This window comes from Elephas maximus, chromosome 19 (genome assembly GCF_024166365.1).
Source record: "Elephas maximus indicus isolate mEleMax1 chromosome 19, mEleMax1 primary haplotype, whole genome shotgun sequence".
Classification (NCBI taxonomy): Eukaryota; Metazoa; Chordata; class Mammalia; order Proboscidea; family Elephantidae; genus Elephas; species Elephas maximus.
This window is the reverse complement of record NC_064837.1, coordinates 59,594,145-59,620,908: the sequence shown is the minus strand read 5'-3', so window position 1 is coordinate 59,620,908 and position 26,764 is coordinate 59,594,145. Positions and strand designations below refer to the sequence as shown.

General features: G+C 34.9%; 1 protein-coding gene across 4 annotated transcripts in view; it reads left to right on the top strand.

Annotated features, from left to right (window-relative positions):
• ABCA5 (ATP binding cassette subfamily A member 5) overlaps positions 1–26,764 on the top strand; it is an 83,934-nt gene that overhangs the window by 34,562 nt on the left and 22,608 nt on the right. For all 4 annotated transcript variants that reach the window (XR_007513987.1, XM_049859424.1, XM_049859423.1 and 1 more), the window contains 16 exons: positions 1,287–1,428; positions 2,386–2,574; positions 3,609–3,756; positions 5,720–5,888; positions 7,049–7,107; positions 9,515–9,625; positions 11,044–11,219; positions 11,750–11,869; positions 13,979–14,117; positions 15,397–15,487; positions 15,669–15,808; positions 17,820–17,939; positions 20,463–20,664; positions 22,409–22,578; positions 25,294–25,421; positions 25,805–25,942. Coding sequence is in view for 3 of the 4 variants with exons in the window: in XM_049859424.1 (XP_049715381.1) it covers positions 1,287–1,428; positions 2,386–2,574; positions 3,609–3,756; positions 5,720–5,888; positions 7,049–7,107; positions 9,515–9,625; positions 11,044–11,219; positions 11,750–11,869; positions 13,979–14,117; positions 15,397–15,487; positions 15,669–15,808; positions 17,820–17,939; positions 20,463–20,664; positions 22,409–22,578; positions 25,294–25,421; positions 25,805–25,942 (2,242 nt within the window). In the remaining variant the exon portion in view is untranslated. The remainder of the gene's footprint in view (positions 1–1,286; positions 1,429–2,385; positions 2,575–3,608; positions 3,757–5,719; positions 5,889–7,048; positions 7,108–9,514; positions 9,626–11,043; positions 11,220–11,749; positions 11,870–13,978; positions 14,118–15,396; positions 15,488–15,668; positions 15,809–17,819; positions 17,940–20,462; positions 20,665–22,408; positions 22,579–25,293; positions 25,422–25,804; positions 25,943–26,764) is intronic.

The following is a 26,764-nucleotide window of genomic DNA, read 5'->3' as shown; positions in this document are numbered from 1 at the left end:
CATACAAATCTTCAAAATTGCTCTTTTGTTATTTATCTGACTTGATGTAGTGTTGATCCTGTTTTCTTACAGTTACTACCTTTGCCTTGGAATTTAAGACTAGTGAACAAGCTTCTACAATTAATTGGCCTGATTTAACATAACAATCAAAAAAAAAAAACAGTTGCCATCCATTCGATCGACTCACGGCAACCCCATATGTGTCAAAGTAGACCTGTGCACTATAGAATTCTCAATGGCTGATTTTTTGGGAAGTAGATAGCCAGGCCTTTCTTCCAAGGTGCCTCTGTGTGGAGTTGAACTGTCAGTCTTTCAGTTAGTGGAAACCCTGGTGGTGTAGTGGTTAAGAGCTACATCTGCAGACCACAGGGTCAGCAGTAATCGTTTGCACCAACCGTAGTCTGTTTTTCAAAATTTCATTCTACTTAGCCCAATGTAACAGTTAACACTGTACATAATGGTATCATTGTGTATAACATATTGCGTTTGCTCTTTTTCTTCTCCTATCATTTTAAAAGTGATTGGTTTTTAAAATGCATTGTGTTACTAAAGTATTTTGTAGATAATTTAGCTGGATGATTTTAGACAGATCAATCTCTCAGTCCCTCAGTTTTGCCTCTGTCAAATAATGGATTCAAATTTGGTAATTTAGATATCTTTCGACCCTAATTCAGTGATTTTAAGATATTATACATTGATTACAAAATCATGATCTGCTAACTTGAAAGAATAAAAATGTAAATATGGTAGCAATTCCATTGAGCTCTGACTTGAAGAGAAACGTGAGTAAATTGCAGTTAATTCATTATTGATCTTGATCTCTCTTGATGTTGATTAATGAGGTAGTCTTTATTGTTTGCAGTAACAAAAATCGTGGAAGGTTTAATTGTAGCTTATGCTGTAAAGAAAATTGGTAGACAATGACTCATTAAATTCTTTTGTAGTTAAATAAAATCAGAGGTGTTGTGCATTATGCAACTTTTAAGAATATTAGGTTTACATTAATCATGAACTGCTATTAATTTTTAATGTTTTCTGTGACTCTTTGAAAGGCAATCACCATTTTATATCTGTATTAGCTTACATTTTTACCTATAACTTAACCAATACTGCATTTTCAGTTACTTATAAAAAGTGTTAGTTTTCAATACAAGAACATACACAGATAGATTGACATCATTTTGAGAATAAAATGGCTAAAATAAAGTTGAAAAATTTTTTTAATGATTTTTTAACTTTGAATGCCTGTGCATATTGACATACATATGCTCGTATTCTCATTTTAGGCTTTCCTGGGTGCTTCTGTACACAAGTTTGATTTTTCTTATGTCCCTTCTTATGGCAGTCATTGCAACAGCCACTTCACTATTCCCTCAAAGTAGCTGCTTTGTGATATTTCTACTTTTTTTCCTCTATGGGTTATCATCTGTAAGTATTTCAATTTGAAATAGGAATAAAGAACTGTGAAAATAATTCGATTAATATAGCAAAATCTTTTTTGTTGTTGTTTTTGTTTTGTTTACTTAGTTTATTTCCCACGAAAGACAAGTTGTTACTAGATTACCCACAAATGCCTTGTATCTCCATAATTGTAGGGAAAGTACAAAATAGGCTCAGGTTTAAATATAACATAGTTCCATATGGTATATTTCACATCAGGATTCCTGTCAATCTTTTACTGTCTCCATATAATCGTGTGTTTAATTAGGATTGTCCAGTCTGGACATTTTTTCTTGGTTTTCATGAAATCTGAGTGTTTTAATATAATTTATGTTATAGGATAATGATGCTTCAGGATATGTCCTTTTAAGTATAACCCTCTAGCAGTAGCTATTCATCTGTTATATTGGCTGAACGCTGGGTATTAGTGACCAGCCTCTGTGTTAAGTGGTTCCAAATTATATTCTGATTGGTTTATGCACCCATGCTTTACCAGTTGTTACATATTTTTTAAATGATAAGTTAAAAATAATTCATATACTTATATGTATAATTGCCTAGTTTTTAACTGGTTATGTATCTTATCAGCACATTGAAATTAAAAGATGAGTTCTGTATTTAAAGACTTGTTGACTTTTTGTTTTGTTCACCTGTATGTATATGTAACTGCAAAAACACATGGCCGTTTATGGTTTTTATAGTGTAGAGTTGATCATATTTGCCTACTGTAGAGGTAAAATGCAATTTTTAGTATTTGCCAATTTAAATTTTTTTGTTATGTATATCACTATATTAGAATAAAATACCTTACTATAGAATTCGGAAATTATTTTTTAATGAATGTGTTTTTCAGTGGAAATAGCTTGTTCTCATAAGCAAAATTTAACTTATTTTCACACCAATGTATATAAACGATACAGTAATCTTAATATTTATGTCTTATAGGTATTTTTTGCTTTAATGCTGACACCTCTTTTTAAAAAATCAAAACATGTGGGAATAGTCGAATTTTTGGTCACTGTGGCTTTTGGATTTATTGGTCTTTTGATAGTCCTCATGGAAAGTTTTCCCAAATCATTAGTGTGGCTTCTGAGTCCCTTCTGTCAGTGTACCTTTTTGATTGGTATTGCACAGGTAGGCAATATATTTATCTTAACCCCATATTTATCTTACGTTTCCTAAATCTTTTCTTTTCAGTTCCATGTAGCATGTTGTTGTTGGGTGATGTGGAGTCAATTCTGACCCATAGCGACTCCATGTGATAGAGTAGAACTGCCCCCTTAGGGCTTTCTTGGATGTAATCTTTATGCGAGCAGATTGCCAGGTCTTTCTCCCACAGAGTCACTGGGTGGATTCGAACTACCAACCTTTTTGTTAGAAGCTGAGCGCTTAACCATTGCACCATAAGGGCTCGTGCATATAGCATCTTATATACCTTTAATTTGCCAAAAAAAATAATAATTTTAAAATTTTAGCATGAGAAAGGAATGATGTTTGAATACCAGAGCACATTTTATATCTGCAGTGGATAAGAGCTCAGCTGCTAGCAAAAAGATCAGCTTTAGAATCCAGCTGCTCCTTGGAAACCCTACAGGGCAGTTTTATTCTGTCTTATAGGGTTGACATGAATCAAAATCAACTCAACAGCAACAGGTTTGGTTTTGTTTTGGTTCATTTATATTTTCTCTGTTTTTAAGCTTTTCGTTTATAAGTTCTTTGTTTATAAGTACCTTCTCTCATTTCAGTATTGGAAAGATGCTGACCATAATTTTATCTTCTAATACTTAATTTGTCTGACTTCTGTGTGGACCATAACCCTTTTGTTTGCCTTAGTTAGTATTATTAACATCATACTTTATTATCGCTTCATTTGGCAGTCATAACTTTAGAATGAACTGTCCTGGGATTGGAGGTACCCTAGTTTAAGAAGCACAACATTTAAAACATGATTGAAAGTAATTGTTGTGATCAACCTATATTTCAGTAAAGTGTTCCTTGTTTTCCTTATAAATTCATGTTACTGATTTGGTAAATTGTTTCATCTGTTAAAAGGCTCTGTTTGCTTACTGTCATTTTGGAGATAAAGAATAATTCTAAGTCTATATAGTGTAGGCTTTTGCTCGTTTTTATTATTTTCATATAATTAAGTTGATGTTTCTGTTTTTTAGGTCATGCATTTAGAAGATTTTAATGAAGGTGCTTTATTTTCTAATATGTCTGAAGGCCCATATCCTCTAATTATTGCTCTTATCATGCTAGCTCTTAATAGTATATTTTACGTCCTCTTGGCTGTCTATCTTGATCAAGTCATTCCAGGTATGCAGGTGATTATTGGGTTTTATTTTAAAGCTGTTTCATTTTTTTGCCCACATAGGGTCAACTTATTTTTTTTTTTCTAACCACAGTGTGGAAAAAACCACAGTACCATGCATCATATTCATTTTAAGACTTTTAATTTAATTTTAAGTAAGTACGTTTATACCTTGTACCCTAACCACTCCTCAACGAAAGAGATTGTGTAAAAAGAGAAGCCTGAAGTTCCAAACTGAGCTTCTTGACTAAAGTATTTCATTTTTCTACCCACTAAGGCCCGAAGGGTCACTATGTGTTAGAATCTGCTCAATGGGTTAAGGTCCGAAACTATGAAGGAATCTTGTGACTTCTGCTATTCCTCTTGTCTCCTATCATGCATCTATAACCAACTCCTGTAGACGCAGTCGTATTATTAAATATCCAGCAACCCTTTCGTTTTCCCCTGGAGTTCCTCATTTTGTCTACATTCCACCTATCTAGATTTTCTACATTCTAGACCTACGCTGTCTTATTTGGTAACTGCTAGCTATGTGTGGCTTTTAAAATTTAAATGAGTACAAAATTAGATAAAATAACTGTTCATTTCCTAAGTAGCAGGAGCCACATTTCAGTTGCTCAGTAGCCACCTACAGCTGTTAGCTACCATACTGGACAGTACAAGTATAGAATATTACCACCATATCAGAAAGTTCCGTTGGACAGTGCTAATCTACACCATTGCAATACCTCTTGTCTAGTTTTCCTACCTCTAGTCTGTCAAAGCACTTTACCACTCACTTTAATCAGGTCAATCACTTGCTCAAAAACCTTGCTGGGCAGATCCTCGTGAAATAAGTAGAAACTCTTTATACCCATGGTACTTTTATATGCTTAATTTCTCACTATCCTCCTCACTTATTATACCTTATATGCATTCATACATTCTTATTTACTTATCTAAACACATCCCAATGTATCAAATTGTTTTCAGCTACTCATAACAGAAAACCTTTCCAATTGGTGTAAACAGCAAGGAAATTAATTGACTGACTTGAAAGAAATTCCAGAGATAGGGTAGGCTCCAGGGTTGGCTGATTCAGCTTGATTTTGTTATCAGAGATCTACTTTTTTCTGTGTTTTGCCACCTTTGTCTAAAAGTATGGAGGGTTTCTCTCTTTGTGGTTGCATCGTGGTTTTCTTTGTTCATCTAATGGAAAAGGGTGACGGAACTACTCCCCGGACTAAACTCTTGTTACATGATTGGTTATCTACTTCCGGCTGGAGCTATAACATTCACCAGAGAAATGCCAAGTATTGATTGGCCTGAGATCAATTTGGATTTTCTCTGTATTTGGAATCAGAGCCCTTTGAAATGTGGCCATCTGGAAGAGGAGTATTTTTTTTTTTTTTTTAATGGAGAATATAGGTTTTTTTTGCGGGGAAGGGGGGAAAATGGGTACATGGTGTGTGGGCAACAATCACTGTCTGCCTGATAGCCACTTAAGCCTCCTACCTCTTTCGTGCTGCTCTCCCAGTTCTGAAATGTCTTCCCCAAGAACTGTATCCACTTTTCTAAATGCGACCTATTTTCAAAAACTGTCTTATGATAGTACCCGTTCAGACCTTCAGACCATATCCCTTAGCCAGATGGTAGCTTTTCCTTTTTCAAGCTCTGTTAGTACTATGCGTGGCATGCCTCACGCTCTGCACTGCATTGTAGCTGCGAGGTGTAAATGGCTTTAGGACAGCGAATGTGCTTTACTCACCTATAGAGTCCCGTGAACTCTCAGCAGCTCTGAAACTGTTCGTGGGCTGGAATTCTTTGTCAGTAAAACTCAGATTTTCACACTGAATTGATTTAGATCTTTATATCTAAATGTTAGATTTAGGTTGTCGTATGTTTCAAATACTGCCTTTACCTATGATTTAAAAACTACTTTTCAGGAATGATAATTTATGATAACTGTTTTTTTTTTTTAATATTCAGGTGAATTTGGCTTACGGAGATCATCTTTATATTTTCTGAAGCCATCATATTGGTCAAAGAGCAAAAGAAATTATAAGGAGCTATCAGAAGGCAACGTTAATGGGAGTATTAGTTTTAATGAAATTGTTGAGCCTGTTTCTTCAGAATTTCTAGGGAAAGAAGCCATAAGGTATGATGGAGTCTTTGGCAAGTGAGGTATACAAACTGCTCCTTTGGAATCTGCCACATTTAAATTCTATCTTTTCATTAATGTAAGAAAGTATTATGGTTTAGGAAATTTGGTCCACAAGTCATAATTTTTAAAGCATAGTATTGGTTTTTTTTTTAGTATTGGTAAGGGCTACTTTTCTTTCAAAGATTTTATTTTCCTTGCAACTGTTCAGAATTAAGGTTGCTGCTAGATTTGAAATTTGCTTCAACGGAAATTTTTGAAAGTAATAAAATCCAATGTTTATACAATTAAGCTTCTTAAAGCTTTCTCCATGATGTAGATTGAAAATGATTAAATATGGACTGTAATTTTATTCATGCTTGATTTTTCTCAACATGTTAAATTGTCCTTTGTTAATTTTATATACCCTTTGGGTATTATAAGATAATTAGAATTTTGGTTTAATTTTTATGAACCAAAGAGATGTATTATTATTCTTTGCTTGACTAATTAAAACCAAATCAAATAATTATAATAATGAGAAAGAGAAGAAAAGAAATAAAAGAAAAATGAAAATAAAGAGAAGTATAGTGTGTGTTCTTTAAATTTAAGAAAAATATATTTTTAAATTTAAGAAAAATGCAAGGGGAGAAATAAAATACTTTGGGTGTAATCAGTGGGCCAGTGGTCTGCCTTCCCAAGGGTAAAATTTGAACTAATTAGCAGTATCATTACTTCTTTTAAAAAATTATGTAAAAAATAGCTAAAGCGGAATGGGGGAATTGCTTCATGTTTGTAGACAGTTGTGGTGATGTGAAATAGCATTTAATTTATATCCCTTTAACTGATGCAATAAATGTTTGATTAATTATAAACAAAAGTATCAAAGGTGAAAAATGCACAAATTGCTAGACTCAAATATTTCATTTTCTTTTTAGAAGTTGTTTTGGCATGAAAAATGAGTGACACTTAAAATGAAAAGGAATACTGTATTTTTCTTTTGTAATTTCTTGAAAATAATTTTATAATTGTCAGCTATCTTTGGTTCATTGCTTTAGTAAGAAGGTAATTTGTTATTGCTATTAAATATGACAGCTTTGAAACAAGTGTTATAAATATAAGCATACATGCTTAAAAATTGCTTTAAATACTTAAGAGTAGAAAACTGTGTTTTTCAGAATCAGTTGTATTCAGAAGACATACAGGAAGAAAAGTGAAACTGTAGAGGCTTTGAGAAGTAAGTAGCTTTTCTAGTATTCAGTCCACAATATTAAGGTACAAATGCTAAAACAATGGGAAGTTGAAAATTTCTACCACGATTTTCTCACATTTAGGAATACTTTCATTTATTTGTGATTGATGTTCATAGTAAAAACAGTAACACAACATCAAAGTAGTAAAAACAAAAAGTAATCTATATAAAAATACACTATTATTTGAACAAATCCGTGTTTTTTTCATTTCATTGTTTTGCATGTGTATACATGATCCCAGGTGGCTCAGTGGTTGATAGCTTGGCTGCTAGTCAAAAGATCATTAGTTCGAATCCACCAGCCACTCCATGAAACCTTAAGGGGCAGTTCTACTCAGTCCCGTAGGCTCACTATGAGTCGAAATCAATTTGATGGCAGTGGGTTTTTTATACATGTAATTTTTTTTTTTTTTTGGTCTAACCTTGCATAGGTTTTTCAACCTTGGCACTATTGAGATTTTGGACAAGATAATTTTTTGTAGTGGGGAACTGTCCTAGGAATTGTAGCATATTTAGCAGCATCCCTGACCCCTACCCATTAGATGCCAGTAGCACCCTTCCCCCAATTGTGACAACTAAAGATGTTTTGAAGTTTTACTCCTGTTTTCTTCTTTTAAGAGTTCTATGACTTTAGTTCTTACATTTAGGCCTTTGATCCATTTTGAGTTAATTATCATATATGGTGTGAGGTATGGTTCCAGCTTCATTCTTTTGTATGTGGAAATCCAGTTGTCCCTGTACCATATATTGAAGAGACTGTTCTTTACTGGGGCAAAGGGCATGACGGACACACCATCTTTTGCATTCAAAATGACTAAGCTTGTTGTGTGTGTGTTTTGGGCGGCTGGAAAAGTTAACTATTTTAAACCACTGCACTCACCAAGAAAGGGGGGACAGAATCCTCCCAAAGAGAAATACTTGAACATGGTATTTATGCCTCTCTTCTGCATAGCTCATAAAGATTTTTCCTTCTAATGCAGTGTGTGCTATGATACCCCAGGATTTGTAACCTGTGTACAGGTGGTTCCAGACTTATGATGTATTTGAGTTACAATGAACGGCACTTAGAGCCATCTAGTTGTGTGTGTGTGTATACGTCTTATCATTAGTAATGTGTACTACCTAAAGTGTATGTGTGTGTACATCTTATCATTGGTAATGTGTACTACCTAAAGTGTGTGTGTGTACATCTTATCATTAGTAATATGTACTACCTAAAGTGTGTGTGTGTGTACATCTTATCATTAGTAATGTGTACTACCTAAAGTGTGTGTGTGTACATCTTATTAGTAATGTGTATTTTTTTTTACTACCTGAAGTGTGTGTGTGCACATCTTATCATTAGTAATGTGTACTACCTAAAGCATGTGTGTGTGTACATCTTATTAGTGATGTGTACTACCTAAAGTGTGTGTGCACATCTTATCATTAGTAATGTGTGTTACCTAAAGCATGTGTGTGTGTACGTCTTATTAGTAATGTGTACTACCTAAAGTGTGTGTGTGTGCACGTCTTATCATTAGTAATGCGTACTACCTAAAGTGTGTGTGTGTGTACGTCTTATCATTAGTAATGTGTACTACCTAAAGCATGTGTGTGTGTACGTCTTATTAGTAATGTGTACTACCTAAAGTGTGTGTGTGTGCACGTCTTATCATTAGTAATGCGCACTACGTAAAGTGTGTGTGTGTGTGTGTGTACATCTTATCATTAGTAATGTGTACTACCTAAAGCATGTGTGTGTGTACGTCTTATTAGTGATGTGTACTACCTAAAGTGTGTGTGTGTGCACGTCTTATCATTAGTAATGCGTACTACCTAAAGTGTGTGTGTGTGTGTGTGTACGTCTTACCATTAGTAATGTGTACTACATAAAGGGTTGCAGCACATAATTTGCTGATGTCATCATTTTCAGATGTTCACTTGCAGATATTCAGTTTTATGATTTATAAAGATACAATAAAAAGCAACAATGAAAACTAAAAAAAAAAATGAGATATTTGACTTAGGTCAGAGCCAACTTATGACAGTCTTGTTGGAACAGAACCCCATCCTAAGTCAGGGACTGCCAGTATCATGCTTTATTGATTTATTACTTTTCCCCTTTTCTTACACGGTATTTACTTATCTACTCAGAAGTAGATACAGGGAAAGCTAAATGTTTTGGGTACCCCCTAAATCGTATTGTTTGTATAACAAAGTCTATTTCACTTACCATTCACAGTATTGATTATAACACAGAAGTTTTTTACTGCTATAAAATGTGATGGAATATGTTTTAAATCGGTCTTTAACTTTGTTGTATTACTTCAAGATTGCTCAAGTATTACGAATTATTCTGCATATCTGGACAGAAATAAAAATCACACTTGTTTCTTCTTCCCTGAGCTAGACTTGTCATTTGACATATATGAGGGTCAAATTACTGCATTACTTGGCCACAGTGGAACAGGAAAGAGTACATTGATGAATATTCTTTGTGGACTCTGCCCACCCTCTGATGGTAAGAGTTTTCTGACTTAAAGATAAAATTTCTTACTTCGGTTAACTAGTGTTTTTAATCAAGATATCACAATGCAATTATTTATCTTTTAAGTATATACCAAATAATTTTTGTCAGTGATTTGGTACTAACCTATATTTTCTCATTTTCTTGACTGCACATATTTATTGGTTTTTCAATAGAAATTTAAATAATTTCATCATGTTTAGTAAGGTAAAAAGGATCTATTTTTGTACCTACTTTTATAAATATGTGTGTGTGTTCCTCATTTTCAGGGAAGGATACATTAGTAACTAATTTGAAAATACATGTAACCTATTTTAAGGAGCCCTGGTGGAGCAATAGTTAAGTGCTCAGCTGCTAAATGAAAGGTTGGCAGTTTGAACCCACCAACTGGAGAAAGTTAGGGCAGTCTGCTTCCATAAAAATTTAGTCTTGGGATGAAAATCCTATGGGGCAGTTCTGCTCTGTCTTATAGGATCGTTTTGAGTTGGAATCAACTTGACTGTAGTGGGTATGGTATTTTTGGTTTTACAGATTATTTTAAGTTGAGAAAATAGATGCAGGTTTTTAAATATGTAACAGTATGTCAAAAGGGAAAGAATGATAAATGTGAACACCATCTCCTAAAATGGAATTTTAAGAGCACTACCTCAAAAGTATAATTTTGATATGTGATTTTCCTATAAGCACGAATTCATTATGGCAGTTCCATATTTCCACAATAAAGTACAATAAATATTTTACTTTAAAAATGGGCTTCATTCCCATGTACTTAATCTGCATCTCAATCTTTTAAATATAATTTAACTTTTAAGATTAGTTTGATTTTGTTATTTATTCCTAATTGTGTCACTGTTTGATGTAATAATAATATCTTACATTTACATAAGATTTATGATTGTTGTTATGACTTTCCATACATTATCACATTGATTTAACAGTTCTTAAGTGGGCTATATTAGTATTCAGTTTATAAAAGAGAAAAGCTGGTATTTAAAAAAAAAATCTTCCCAAGACCATAGAGCTAGTAAGGGAAAAACTTTCAGTTCCTTGTTGTCTCCACCATTTCATAATGTCTGAAAATGAAAGAAAATTATTACTGGAATGTAAGTGAAAATAAAGTAAAAAAAAATACCAGTAGATAATTTTGCTTAATGTGAAGCTTTTAGTTCCTTGCTCTTTCCACTATATAATACGACCTGGAAGTGAAGGAAAATGAGACTGAGATGTAAGTGAAAGCAAGTGACCAAGAGTGTGGGAATGAGGGTGCATCATATCATGCAAATTATACTAACACTTGCCTTATATGTCTATTACCAACCAGATAACTAAATTGTGAGGATATGTTAAATGAAGTATGCATACTTTTAATAATTAATGTATTTAATATAAACTAATATATATTTTGCTTTTAGGGTTTGCATCTATATATGGACACAGAGTCTCAGAAATAGATGAAATGTTCGAAGCAAGAAAAATGATTGGCATTTGTCCACAGTTAGATATACACTTTGATGTTCTGACAGTGGAAGAAAATTTATCAATTTTGGCTTCAATCAAAGGAATACCAGCCAACAATATAATACAAGAAGTAAGTTATTCATATAGAGAGCTTTACTTTTATTCCCTGTAAATTTTGTATTATATTATGTAATAAAAATAGGCTTGAAAATACAAATATAAAACGTGTTCTGAGCCAGTAACAGAAAATCATTATGAAGAATTAGGTGGGATTTGGAGTAAATGTTTTGGTACACTTAAGCTAGTACCTTGTTTCTTCTGGAGAATATTGGCCTCTCAAAGTAGATGTTTCTTTCGTTCCTCCCTTCTTCCCTTTGCTTTCTCATCTCCCCCTCCTAACACACACACAGCCTGCATGCTGATCCCTTCTTTCCCCTTCCCCACTACCCAGGAAGTCACAAAAGCAAAACAGACATTTCCCTCAAGAAGTTTGCAATCTGTTATTTCAAAATTATGTATGAATATGTCAAAATTAAATTCTGTACTAAAAGAACATTTTTTAAAGTTACTATTAAAATAGGGACATTTTAAAACTAATATTCATAATTATATAAATGACATGATTTAAAAAATACCGTTGATCACACTTTACTTTTACAGGTGCAGAAAGTTTTACTGGATTTAGACATGCAGGCCATCAAAGATAACCAGGCTAAAAAATTAAGTGGTGGTCAAAAAAGAAAGTTGTCTTTAGGAATTGCTGTTCTTGGGAATCCTAAGGTAAATAAACATTAGTTTCACCGATGAGATGATCTTAAATTGTGTTGAAAAGAAAAGCAGGTTGTAGAAAGATATATGATGCATTTATGTAAGTTTTAAACATAGATAATATATCATACACTACTATGGATGTCTTTATCGCAATAAGGTTTTTAAACTGAAGTCAGAAAGTGCCTTTATGATACCAGTTACCTCTAGGATGGGAAATGGAAGAAGGACTTTAGTTGTATCTGCAGTGTTTTATTTCTTTAAAAAATCTGAAGAAAATATGTCCCAAAAATAACATTTATTAAATTTGAATGGTGGCTATAACAGTATTCTTCTGTTATTCTCTATACTATTCTGTATATTAAAAATAGTTCATAATAAAAAGTAGAGTACAATCAAAGGAATAGTTTAGTTTGTTCCTGTTCTGCTGCTTTGATTTTTTTTTTTTTAAACATCTTATTGTGTTTTTGGTAAAAGTTTACACAGCAAATTAGGTTCTCGTTTAACAATTCCTATATATATTGTTCGGTGATGTTGGTCACATTTTCACACTGTGTCAGCATTCTCATTATTTCCATTTTGGTTGTTCCATTTCCATTAATCTAGTTTCCCTGTCCCCCCTTACCTTCTTGTCTTTGGTCTATGGTAAATGTTTACTTATTGTTTGGTTTCACTTAGATGATTATTTAGAGGATCACAGTACTTATGGCTGGTATTATTTATTTTATGAGCCAGTCTGGCTTCTGGCTGAAAGGTGACCTCTGGGAGTGGTTTGAGTTCCACATTTAACAGGTATCCCAGTGTAATAGTCTCAAGGGTTCCCCTAGTCTCTATTTGTTCCGTAAGCTTCGCCGTTTTTTAGGAATTTAAGTTTTGTCCTACGTTTTTCTCCCATTATTTCTGGGACCATCTGTTGTGTCCCTGGTTGGAAGGTCAATAGTGGTAACTGGGCACCATTTACCATATTTTTATGCAAATAATGCATACTTTCTCGTTTGCTTGCCAACTGCTCACTCCCTCTTCCTGCAAGGTGTTTTGATAAGCACGCTATACTAATTTTTTTTTTACAGCAACGTATCAAAAAAAAAATTGGCCTAATGGTGCTTGTGAAAATAACCTCACAGGGGGAGGGAGCAGTTGACAGACAAATGTAGAAGGCATGTGTTATTTGCGTAAAAACACAGTAGTTCTAGGCGCAGGGTAGGTGAGCTGGGAGTTCTGTAGACTGTCAGTCCTGTTGACTAGTTTTTTTCTTTGAATCTTTGTTTTCCTTCTTTCTCTTTTGTTCCAGAGACCAATAATTGTATCTTAGGGCTACTTTGATTTTTATATGTTTTTATATGCTCGCAGTCTTGTAGAAACAGAACTAGCTGTAGCACTGTGGCGCAGTGGTTAAAGCACTCGGCTGCCAACCAAAAGATTGGTGGTTTGAACTCACCAGCCACTCTGTGGGAGGAAGATGTGATAGTCTGTTTCTGTAATGATTACAGCCTTGGAAACCCTATGGGGGCAGTTCTACTCTGTCCTACAGGGTTGCTCTGAGTGAGAATCAAGTCGACGGTAATGGGTTTGGTTTTTTTTTTTTTTTTTAAGAAAGCTGCAAGCCCGATGCCTGCAGATAGGAGCCTTTTCTCTCTTGCTGCTGCTGCTTCGGGATGACCCAAAATTCTGGCTTTATGTTATTTAATCTTCCTCCCAATCTCCACCGCTGAGATTTTTAAATTAAGAGATAGTTTAAAACAAATTGCTTCTTTTGAAGTTAGTATAGGACATATTTCTCTAAACAGTTTTTATAGCTACAAAATTTAATTGTTCAGGAAACAGTTATGTTTTTAGTTTATTTTATACTTAATGTTTTTTGGTTTATTTATCTGATTATTACACTTATGCCTTATGCCTTACAGACATTAGCCTTTTAAAATTAAACCTAGTAAGGTATTCACATGTCACACTGATAGTTTTTAAAGTTATGCTAACTCAACTATAAGTGAGACTCATACCTAATATGTTTCTGCCTGGAAAATATAACTTGAAATGGAAAGATTTTCAGTAGCCACATACACTGTAAATATTTTTGCTTTTCTGAGGGATTCCTGCCCTTCCCCACTCCTTTTCACACAGATACTGCTGCTAGATGAACCAACGGCTGGAATGGACCCCTGTTCTCGCCATATTGTTTGGAATCTTCTAAAATACAGAAAATCCAGTCGGGTGACAGTGTTTAGTACTCATTTCATGGATGAAGCCGACATTCTTGCTGGTGAGGTTTTTGATTTATTTCTGAAAGGATAATAAGTTCATGGGGTCAGAATGGAGATGGACTTAGGGAGGATAAATCATGAGGATTAAATAGAGAACCTGGTGCCTTATGGTGTGTGTTCTTCACAGAAAAGGTTTTAAAATTTTAAGAACTATGTATTTTTGTGTCGAGGGTTACCCAGACTGCCCTAGGTTTAATGATTTGCTACGAGGACTCACAGGACTCAGCATATAGCTGTACTCAAAGCTATGAGTTATTACACAAAAGAATACAAAACAAAATCAGCAAACAAAAGGTGCATGGGACAAAGTGTGGCGGAAACCAGGCACACGCTTCCAAGAGCCCTTTCCCAGTGGGACTGCACAGGGTGCACTTAATTCCTCAATCAGTGAATTGTGATAGCATGTGTGAAATGTCTGCCAGGGAAGCTCAGTACAGACTCAGTGCCCATTTTTTATCAGGTGCTGGTCATGGTAGGCACCCTCTGCCTAGCACATACCAAAATTCCAGGTCCCTAGAAGGCAAGCAACTGTTCAGCATAAATCACACCGTTTATACAGTTTAGGCACAGCAAGCCCCTCTTCTCTGTTCTGGGAATGGTGGTAACCTCCCCAAAATTCAAGTTCTAGCTACCAGCCAAGGGCCAACCTTGCTAACAGGCCTTTCTGAGGATAGCAGTGTCAGGCCTGCTATGTTAACTCTTTTCTGCAGGAGTTTATACACATATGCACATATAAAGAACCTACGTTACGTCAACATGTGACAAGATCTATGAGTTCAGAATTCTAGAGCGATGTTTTTCTGCTTATAATATAACCTAATAAACAGGGCAAATAATTCATCTCTTCAGCAGTATCTTTGGGGAAAAAAAAAAGCGGGAAACTAACATTTTTTTGTTGTAATTTCTTTTGCTTTTTTGAAGTTGTTTTTATACTTGTTATAAGGGAAATTGTGAAAGCTCTTGCCTCTTAGGGAGAGTCTGAGCTATTTGGAGCAGTATAAGGAAAGTGAACTCTAGATTCAGACAGCCTGGGTACAGATTCCAGCTTTGTCACTTAATAGCTATGTGGGTCATGGGCAAACTGTGTATTTTCTTATTGATTCAGTGTCCTCATCTAAAAAACAGGTGATAGTAGTCTTGTACCTTTCACATAGGGTCATTGTGATGATTTAATGAGATGATCCATAAACATCTCTCAGAGGGTCGTCCATGAAATATAAATGTCAATTATCAATGTGTTATTAATTTAAAAATTGACACGTAAATCTCTGTTTGCAGATAGGAAAGCTGTCATATCACAAGGAATGTTGAAATGTGTTGGTTCTTCAATTTTTCTCAAAAGTAAATGGGGCATTGGCTACCGTCTGAGGTATGTATTCGTTCTTTATTGCTTTATCATAGTCTTCATCTACTATTAATATTTTTAGGGTTTGCCATAGTATGATTTGACTCTTTCGTGACACTAAATTTAGTTTAAAACATTCAGAATTTACGTTTTTGGTTGTTGACTAAGTAATCATGATTTTTGGTTTTTTTATATTATATTATAGCATGTACATAGACAAATACTGTGCCACAGAATCCCTTTCCTCGCTGGTTAAACAACACATACCTGGAGCTACTTTATTACAACAGAATGACCAACAACTTGTATATAGCTTGCCTTTCAAGGACATGGACAAATTTTCAGGTACTACCTACTTTCTGTTTCTTGGTTGTTGAATCGGGGTCTTGTATTGGGAATAGGTTTTCTTGCTTTACCCTGTTTACTTTTCTATGTAATATTTTTATGCTCCACATGACAGAGTTAATATTCTGTTTCTTTATTTTGTTTTTGAAAACCAGAAATACAACAAGCTAACTTGTTTCTTTATACAAATAGCATGGAAGAAACTGTAACTAATATGTTAACTTAAATGCTCAAGAAAATGAAAGAAAAGAACATAAAAAATAATTGCATCGTAATCAAGAAAGAAAGAAATTGCTCCAGGTTTGCTTAGAGACCTTCTGGGAATAATGCACGTACATAATTGTTTGTGTATGCTCTCTGGTGGCATGGTGGTTAAGAGCTACAGTGAGCTGTGGCTGCTAACCAAAAAGTCGGCAGTTCAAATTCATCAGTCACTCCTTGGAAACCCTGTGGGCAGTTTTACCATGTCCTATAGGGTCACTATGAATCGGAGGCCACTCGATGGCAACGGGTTGTTGTTGTTACATGTTTTCAAGTTCTTTTCCAGTTTCACGATTCCATAATGAATTATATGATAAACCCTTGAATGATTTTAATTGAGGCAGGTTTTTTCCACTTTATAATGAGGAACTCAAACATAGTCTTCATCTGTTTAAGAATCTCTTAATAGCCAGCAGAATATTACTGATGTATATATGTTGTGCAGAATTCCCCTGACGTTTATCTCATAATTAGATAAAAGTTTCTGTACTAGGTAAGTTGGCTTCTTTAAAAAAATAAAAATAAGTCATTAGTTAACTAGATGGAAATATATATGCCAAGTTAATGCCTATCATTCTGTCTACCTATCTATCCCCAATTCTTTAATAACACTTATATACTGCTAATTGTGTGTAGGGAAACCCTGATGGCATAGTGGTTAAGAGCGATGGCTGTTAACCAAAAGGCTGGCAGTTCAAATCTACCAGCTGCTCCTTGGAAACCCGGTGGGGTAGTCCTACTCTGTCCCATAAGGTTGCTATGAGTTGGAATCGACTTGACAGCAACGGGGTTTTTTTTTTTTATTGTGTATAGAATGCTAGTCTGTGCCTTATTATAATTCTTAGTTACTTAATTATCTTACTATTTCAATAAACATGGAAGGTAAAGACTTTTTACTGTTTCCATTTTATAAATGAGGAAACTGAGGTATAGCAAGATTAGGTAACTTGCCTAAGGTAAGATAACACAGGTAGAAAGTAGTCAAGCTGAGTTTTGAACCCAGACTGACTGGTTACTGAACTCATGTTCTTACCACCATGCTTTGTTGCCTCACATGTGTCTTTGATAAATTGTCTCACTGGTTCACTGGTTTTCAAAATATGTTCTAGGAACTCCTGTGGAGTGGATCCTAAGATGTTTTTAAGGAATTCCTGCAGTCAAAACTTTCTCATGATAAGTCTATCCCAACTCACGGAGCACAGTTCTACTCTCACACACATTTGTGTCAGAATAGAACTTGGCTCCACAGAGTTTTCAATGGTTAATTTTTGGTAAGTAGATTTGCCAGGACTTTTTTTCAAGGCACCTATGGGTGAACTTGAACCTCCAGCCTTTCAGTTAACAGCTGAGCATGTTAACCATTTGTACCACCCTGAAATAAAACTAAGCTGTTATTTGCCATTTTGATCCTGTCTCTCATGAGTATTGAGTGGAGTTTTCCAGAGGTTACATGACATGTACTATCACAGTAGATTGAATACAGAAGCAAATATGAGAATCTTCCTATGCTCTATAAGGCAGACATTAAAGAGATTGCAAAAATGTAAAACAGTGCCCTCTTCTCATTGAAATCTTTAAAGTTCTTTGAGGTCCTTAGCAATTTTTGAGTGGGAAAGGGGATCTGAGATCAGGTAGTTTGAGAACACTGTGCTAACTGAGTAAATTCAGTCATATACTGTTCCTAAAGGATATTTTAAAATAATTCATGTTAATATGCTTAACTACACAGTATTTTTTTTTTTCCTTTTAGGTTTGTTTTCTGCTCTAGATATGCATTCTAGTCTGGGTGTTATTTCTTATGGTGTTTCCATGACGACTTTGGAAGATGTATTCTTAAAGCTAGAAGTTGAAGCAGAAATTGACCAAGCAGGTAAAAAACAAAACTAACAAATCATTTTAGGAAATGAACCAGACAAATGGTGGTCTTTTTTTAGGAAATGAACCACACATAATTATATAAACGTGTGACATATTATTTTGGGGAGTGAAGGGCAGAAATAAATAGGTAAATAAATGAGTAATCGAGATATTTGCTGATAGTGATGAGAGTTATGAAGGAAATAATGCATTGATCTTGGGAGGCAGCTAGTTTCGATTGTATGGTCAAGGAGGACTTTGTTGATATGACGTTCAAAGTGAGACTTGGATAACAAGAAAAACCAGGTAGGCAAAGATTTTAGGACAGAGCTTTCCATTTAAAGGGAATTGCTAATACAAAGGTCTTAATTGAAAAATGAATTAGACATCTTTGAGGGACAGAAAAAAGGTCACCATGACCAGAGCTTAGAGAGCCAAGGCAAGGGTGGTACTCAGTGAGATTAGATGGGTAGGCAACAGGCACATTATGTTAGGCCTTGAAAGTCTGGAAAAGAATTTGGTTTGTTTTCTTAGTGCATTGTGAACCTATCAGAGTCTGATTTGCATTTTAAAAATGACTTTTTGTTCTTGAATGATGAATGGATTGTAAAGAAGAGCAGAGCCAAAGGGGCGTCTGAAAAGGAGCAGCTGTTGCTGTTTTTCTTCCCTGAAAGAACGGAGATGCAAAAGCCAAGACAAAATGATATTTCAGGAAAAAAGGAAGAGGTCAGTTATTTGTCGATTGCTTTGAAGAATAAGACAAGGACAGAAGAGACGGCTTTGATAAGAAAAAGGCCAGTGAAGGAGTTGGTAACGTAGAAGACAGCGCTGATCTTGACAAGAGCAGTATCAGTGGCATGATGAGGATCAAAGGTAGATCTGTGAAGTTTGAGGTGAGATGTGAGTTCAGAAAGTGTTTCCTACACTTGAAGGTTAATTGTGTGGCTGGACCAGTAAGCAACATCATGATAAACAGAGAAATGATGGAAGTTGTCAAGGATTTCATTTTACTAGGATCCACAATCGACACCCGGGGAAGCAGCAGTCAAGAAATCAAAAGATGCATTGCATTTGGCAAGTCTACTGCAAAAAACTTCTTTAAGGTGTTAAAAAGCAAAGATGTTACCTTGAAGACTAAGGTGTGCCTGACCCAAGCCATGGTGTTTTCAGTTGCCTTATATGAATGTGAAAGCCAAATATTGAATAAGGAAGACGGAAGAATTGACGCCTTTGAATTACGGTGTTGGCAAAGAATGTTGAATGTACCATGCGCTGCCAAAAGAATGAACAAATCTGTCTTGGAAGAAGAACAGCCAGAATGCGCCTTAGAAGCGAGGATGGTGAGACCTCGTCTCATATACTTTGGACATAGGAGAAGTACAACCAGAATGCTTAGAAGCAAGGATGGCGAGACTATGTCTCACATACTTTGAACATGTTATCAGGAGGGATCAATCCCCGGAGAAGGACATCATGCCTGGTAAAATGCAGGGTCAGCGAAAAAGAGGAAGACCTTCAACGAGATGGGATTGACACAGTGGCTGCAAAAGTGGGCTCAAGCATAGCAGCAATTGTGATGATGGCATAGGACCGAGCAATGTTTCATTCTCTTGTGCATAGGGTCACTCTGAGTTGGAACCAACTCGATGGCGCCTGACGACAACACTTTGGACATGTAATCAGGAGGGCTCGGTCCCTGGAGAAGGATATCATGCTCGGTAAATAGAGGGTCAGTGAAGAAGAGGAAGACCCTCACTGAGGTGGATTGACACAGTGGCTGCAACAATAGGCTCAAGCATAACAATGATCATGAGGATGGCACAACTGGGCAGTGTTTCCTTCTGTTGTACACAGGGTCTCTGTGAGTTGGAAGTGACTAGATGGCACCCAACAACAACACCAGATGGCTGAGAGTGAAGGAAACTGGGGTGGTAGAGAGTTCATAGTTATTAAAAGAGCCCAGGTACATTAAATACACATTTTGCATGAATGTTGAGTGGCTGATATAAAAATAACAGATTCTGACTTCTATCCCCATCGATTAGTTTTGCCTATTTTTGAACTGGTGGAATCACACAATCTGTATCTTTTGTGTCTGGCTTCTCTTATTCAATATTATGTTTGTGAGATTCAGCCATGTTGTTATGTGTAGTTATACAGTCATTTGTTCACTTTATTGTTTTATATTATTCAATTGTAGTACTCTTTTATGCCTTAATTTATTCATTTACCTGTTGATAGCAATTGGGTTCTTTTCAGTTTATGGCTATTCTGGATAGGGCTGCTAAGAACATTCTTGCACATGTGTTTTGGTGAACCTGTGTTCCTATTTCTGTGAGGCTTATACCTAGTAGGGAATTTCCTGGGTCATAAGATACAAGTCTGTTCAGCTTTAGTAGATAGAGCGGAACTGTGTGAGAGCTCCATTTGCTCATCACCACCAGAGGAGTGTGTCTTTAAAATTTACATGCTTCGGAAAGGTTTTTCTCTTTTATATGCCATAACTTTCAGTCTTTTCTTGTGTTTTGGCAATTAGATTACAGTGTATTTACTCAGCAGCCACCAGAGGAAGAAATGGATTCAAAATCTTTTGATGAAATGGAGCAGAGCTTACTTATTCTCTCGGAAACCCAGGCGTCTCTAGTGAGCACCATGAGCCTGTGGAAACAGCAGGTGTCTACAATAGCCAAGTGTCATTTCCTTACCTTGAAACGTGAAAGTAAATCAGTCAGATCCGTGTAAGTGCAATCACTCTTCTACCAGACGAGTTTGTTTTTACTTTTTTAAGATACGAATTTGACTTATCATCTTGATTTTATAAGTGTAGACATATGTAGCTTTGAAAGATGAAAGCTATAATTTTAAAATGTCAGAGAAAAAGAACTATGCTTTTAGTAATTTCACTGAATACCCTTAGAACCTTACTCTTTTATTAGCATTTATTAATCACATCTATAAAATGAGGGAGTGACAAATAATATGCTCTAACTGTAACTCAAACCAGGAAGTTTTGAGTTACTGTCATTATGTCTTAAATTTTATTTTGCATTTATATTTTCCATAATATTTTTGTATGTATTGATTAATTCTTATTAACCACCTTTTGTAAACAGCAGGTGAAGGAACTGAAGTATGAAGAAGGCCTTAGAGCTCGTAGAACCAGGATCATGGTGACATCTTCTCAGCTTAGCTTTAGCTTTTCGCAGGTCCCCATGGGTACTAGGCATTGTGTTAGAATGATTTGGAGTAACATGAATTAACTGCTGTAATACACCACACACGTGTCTTGTTAGATCCACAATGGCTGTAGAAGTAAAACAATAATTAGGAATAAGAGTAGTTATATATTTGAAGTATGCTGAATTCATTTTCTTTTTTGACCAAGTTTATTCGGTATCTTGATAGATGTGTCGATCAAGTATCTGATTTATTCCTTTGTCAGCATATTGAAGTCAGTGTGTTGAACAGTACTCTCAAAAGGAATCCCTAAAAACAATATGGATTTTCTGTGGTAAAATACATTTAGGAAGTACTACATTTTATATTCTCTCTGTTGAAGAGTTGTTTATTAGCATATAAAAACACATGAGAGGCTCTGTGGTGAAGAAATCAGTTTAACTTTGTTCAACCTGAATTTTTCCTCAATCTTACTTAATTATGAAATATTTTTTACCTGACACCTACTAACTATTAACTATTAACCTAGAGTTCAGTGCAGCATACTTTTGAAAATGCTGACTTATGTATACATACAGACCACTTAAGAATGATTGTTTAAAAAGTATGGGCTATCTGAATATTATAAAATGCTTAATGAAGTATGATAATCTAAGCACTCTACTTATCCCAGATAATGCAGGGATATTTTTGTAGAATAAGTAACTGTCTTCCAGAGAAAAGGGCATTTCAAATGGGTAATAGAATTTTTACCTGACCAGTTGAAAATAGCGATCCTTATAAGTCAGTGCAGTGTATCCTGCTTTGCTTCCTTCTGAGAGAAGCAACGGACGTTAATGTAATTAAATTGTGGTTAGGATAAAACTTCAAAGATACCAGTCATTCAGTATTTCACTGTATTTTTATTTTCTTCTTTGTATCTAAAACATTCTTGTTAACATATGGAGAGTAAATGGTTAAAATAGAGAAAAGGGAAAAAATAATTTTTACAGGAGAATAGAAAGAAAAAGTGGTACAACGTTTGGTTCTTGGAATTAGAGCCAATGTTTGCATACCCTATAAAAATTTCAGGATAACTCTGATCTAAAATGTACTCCTATAACTTTTAATTTTGACATTGAATATTGGCTTTCTTTCCAATATTGACATAAGATCATTTTGGGGGGTAAAAATTCTACTTTTTAAAGTTTTTTTTTTCTTTGTTTTATTTTCAATGATTACCTTTTAACTGTCCTACAAAGCAAGATTTATACCAGATTTACATACTAATGTGCACTGTGTTGATTTTTTCTTTTTTCTTTTCAGGTTACTTCTGCTTTTGATTTTTTTTGCAGTTCAGATTTTTATGTTTTTGGTGCATCACTCTTTTAAAAATGCAGTGGTTCCCATGAAACTTGTCCCAGACTTATATTTCCTAAAACCTGGAGATAAACCACATAAATACAGAACGAGCCTGCTTCTTCAAAATTCCACTGGTGAGAGTGTGTGAAGGTCTGTGAATGTGTGTTGGTTGGGGCATGGCGGGGAGGGAAGGAGATAGGTTAGAGGATTGGATTTTAGACATATATTTGAGGTAAAGGCCTGGTTTGTCTACATGAAATCTAAATTAAGTGAAACACTTTATTAATGCTGAATAATATAATTGAAATGTTGGTTTAAGTGCAAATGACAGTTTTTTTAAAAAATATTCCGATTTATACTGCTTATCATCATAAAATTCTCCTTTTTAATAGTAGCAAAATTTGTTTTTTAGCAGAATGTTATTTTATCTCAAAGTTCATCTTGAGTAAAATAAACTTCAGAAGCTAAAAAACTCTTCAGAATGAGTTAGAGCATGTAACTTTTATGCAGCTGTATGTGCTAACTGGAAATGTTGAAACAATCTTTATTGGAACAATCCTTCAAGGATTATCTAAAGAGTTAGTTAGAATAAGAAAAATAATCCTTATATCTATGATCAAATACATTAAATCTGTAGTGGATTTATTTGGATTTGCTATTGCTTGTTCTTACTACATAATTGTCAAATATTAAAAAAAAAATTTTTTTAAACATGGCCTTGAGTGAAGCTCAGAACAAATTTTAACAAAAGCTGATACAGAAATCTGATTTTTAAAATCCTGAAACCTAATACAGAATTGTATTCATACAACAGTTCCCATCTGCCTACATAGTTATGGTTCCAAGATTCTTGAAGAGAAAATCAACGTTCGCTAACTTTGGCAAATTTACAGCAAAACAAAAACAACTTTATTTTCTATCTTGCTGAAATACCTTGAAAGGTTACATACATTTCATGTACCTTTCTATACTTATAAACTCCTTGGGGTTTACCATTTCTTAACACCTCAACTGTTGTTTAGTATCTTTCCTTTTTGATTGACTGTTTACTAAAGAGTTTTGCCCAGTGTTAAAATAATAATCATGGTTAAGGATGATTCACACTTTGGGGAGAAGAATTCATTTAGTGATAAAAAATTGCTCTTGAATAGAAAATACTGTTTTGAAGTTTTTTCTTTAGTTAGAATTCTTGTCTTTGGTTTTCATCTACATTTTATATTGCTAAAGTATAGTACTACATGGACCCTTATATTCATTGTGACATTTTTATATATGTTTTGGGAAATTATATATGTATATTTTAACTGTCTGTGCTCTGAGTTCCCTCTCACTGATCCACAAGAAATTTTAGTATTTTCAAAGTTTGTCTCTTCCATTATTTTTTAGTATTACTAGAGTTGCATACATTGTTATCTCATATTTTCCTAAGCCCTGTTGCTAGTTTCAATAAAGCCACCTTTCTGTTAGAAATCATGGTGTGTACAAATACTACATTAAGCGTGCATTGCAAGCATGTATTGAATGGTAGCTTATCCTCTTTCCAGCCCCTTTGGTTGTAAATAGCTCTCTTAGAGTACACACAGGCACTCTGGCAAGCCAGAGGTGGAGATCACTGAAGGCATTAGGTGGGAAGTAGTTAAACATTAAAAAAAAAACAAACAAACCCTGTGCCGTCGAGTCGATTCCAACTCATAGCGACCCTATAGGACAGGGTAGAACTGCCCCATAGAGTTTCCAAGGAGCGCCTGGTGGATTCGAACTGCTGACCCAGTTAAACATAGCATCACTCTGTTCCTAAAAGCACCGTTCTCTACAGCACTCATGTTTGGTGCTGAGTTTGACCCACCATGCCACACCACTTAGTTACTTATTATTGTCTGCTGTTGAGTCAATTCTAACTCAAAGTAACCCAAGAGGACGGAGTAGAACTGCCCCATGGGGTTTCTAAGGCTGTAATCTTTACGAGAGCAGACTGCCACATCTTTCTCCTGCAGAATGGCTGATGGGTTTGAACTGACAACCTTTCAGTCAGCAGCCGAGTACTTTAACCACAAAGCCACCAGGGCTCCTTGGTTACTGATTGTGTTTTCTATTATTTGGTTTTGATTTTTCTCAATGTCACATTTGTCCTTCCTTGAATCCTGACTTTCATAATAATGGAGAAGAAACTACTCCATTCATCAGACATGTTGCTATGGATTTAAACCCTAGACAGGATTCAAGATCTTTCTCTTGGCTCCAGGAAATTTAGAGCATGTAGATGGAGACCTAATGATGTATTTGAATATTTTAAGGTAGTTAAGGCAGTTGACATTTATAAAACTTTTGTGTCCAGAGCATACAGACATCTTCTAGGGAGTGATGTCACCTAACTCCACACCTTGAACTGTCCCTTTCTGAACCCTGCAAGTTACCTTGTTACATAAAATTGTCAGACAGATTTTTATTCTCAGTAATCGTATTTTTTTGTGAATATTATAGTAATCTTTAAGTAACAGTAGTAGCAGCAGCAACTAAATTTGCACAGATTTTGTCCTAATCCCAGTGTACATATTCAGTCATTTAATCCTCACGGTCACTCTTTGTCCCTGATTTATAAAAGAGGAAACTAAGGTCCAGAGTATCTACGGAACTTGCATGAAGGACAGATAGTGTGAGTGGTACAACTGGAATTTGAATTCAGGCAGGCTGGCTCCAGAGGCAGTGGTCTTACCCACTTCTTATTTAATGAAGATAAAATATTTTTCTAAAAAGAGTGATCTTTCCACTATATGTCTGTTTCTTATTTAAATAACCTATGTCTGTTTCTGATTTAAACTGATTACTATTTGCTTATTTTTTAATACCAGACTCAGATATCAGTGATCTTATTAGCTTTTTCACAAACCAGAACATAATGGTGGCGATGTTTAATGACAGTGACTATGTATCTGCTGCCCCCCATAGTGCAGCTTTAAATGTGATGCATTCAGAAAAGGTAAGAGTAATTTATGTGCATGAATACCCATATGAGAGTTACAAAAGATTAAAACAGTTGGTCTAAAAGTCATCATTTGCTGATTTGACCTTGTTAGTTGGAAATGAGGATTTACTTTTGTAAATAGCAGTGTATATTTGTGATATATATTATGTCCTGATGAATTTGATGTATTTGTTATATTTTTTGTCTAAAATATAAAAATCTCTGAATATTTCAAACCATGTTATCTTTATCTATCATTAGTATTATCTGTATGATTTGTTGAAATAGCGTTCAGTAGAGTTGGTGGGAATTAGCGCAGTGAAAAAAGCTTGGTAGATAGCATATCCACTTATTTTTATGTAATATATAATAAGTCTTTTCTTTATTTCTTATCATAGGACTATATATTTTCAGCTGTTTTCAACAGTACTATGGTTTATTCTTTACCTGTGTTGATGAATATCATTAGTAACTACTATCTTTATCATTTAAATGTGACTGAAAGCATCCAGATCTGGAGTACCCCATTCTTTCAAGTAAGCAAACTAAAAAATATATGTGGTATCATACATATATACTGTGTGTGTATACATATGCACAGTATATTTAATATATATTAAAAGCCAATTGATAATAACAAATGAAATCTGTAGAAGTTCATCTTGTGATATCTCCTGGTCTTCTTAAAACTCGAGAGGGAGATGCAAAAATCCTCACCAGAAACTAGCAAGCCGAATCCAAAAGCATATTAAAAGGATTGTACACCCTGGTCAAGTGAGATTTATCCTAGGGATGTAAGGTTAAGGGTGGTTTGACATTAGGAAATCAGTCATTGTAATGCACTCCATTATTAGAACAAAGAAAAAGAGCCACATGATCATCTCAGTGGATGCAGAAAAGGCATTCAACAAAATCCCACACCCTTTCATGATAAAAACATTCACGAAACTAGGAATAAAAGGGAAATTCCTCAATATGATAAAAGTCTTTTATGAAAAACTCACAGCTAGTGTCATACTCAATGACGAAAGGCTGAGAGTTTTCCCCTTAAAGATCAGGAACAAGACAAGGATTCCTGCTCTTATCACTGCTATTAAATATTGTACAGGAAGTCCTAGCCAAAGCAGTTCGGCAAGGAAAAGAAATGAAAGGTATCAAATTGAGAAGGAAAAAGTAAAACTATCCATTTTTGCAGATGACATGATCCTATCTATAGAAAACACTAGAGAATCCACAAGAAAGCAAGTAGAGCTCATAAATGAATTCAGCAAAGTGACAGAGTACAAGGTCAACACATGAAAGTCTGTTGGGTTGCTGTACATCAGCAGTGAGCATTCTGAGAAGGAAGCTAAAGAAAC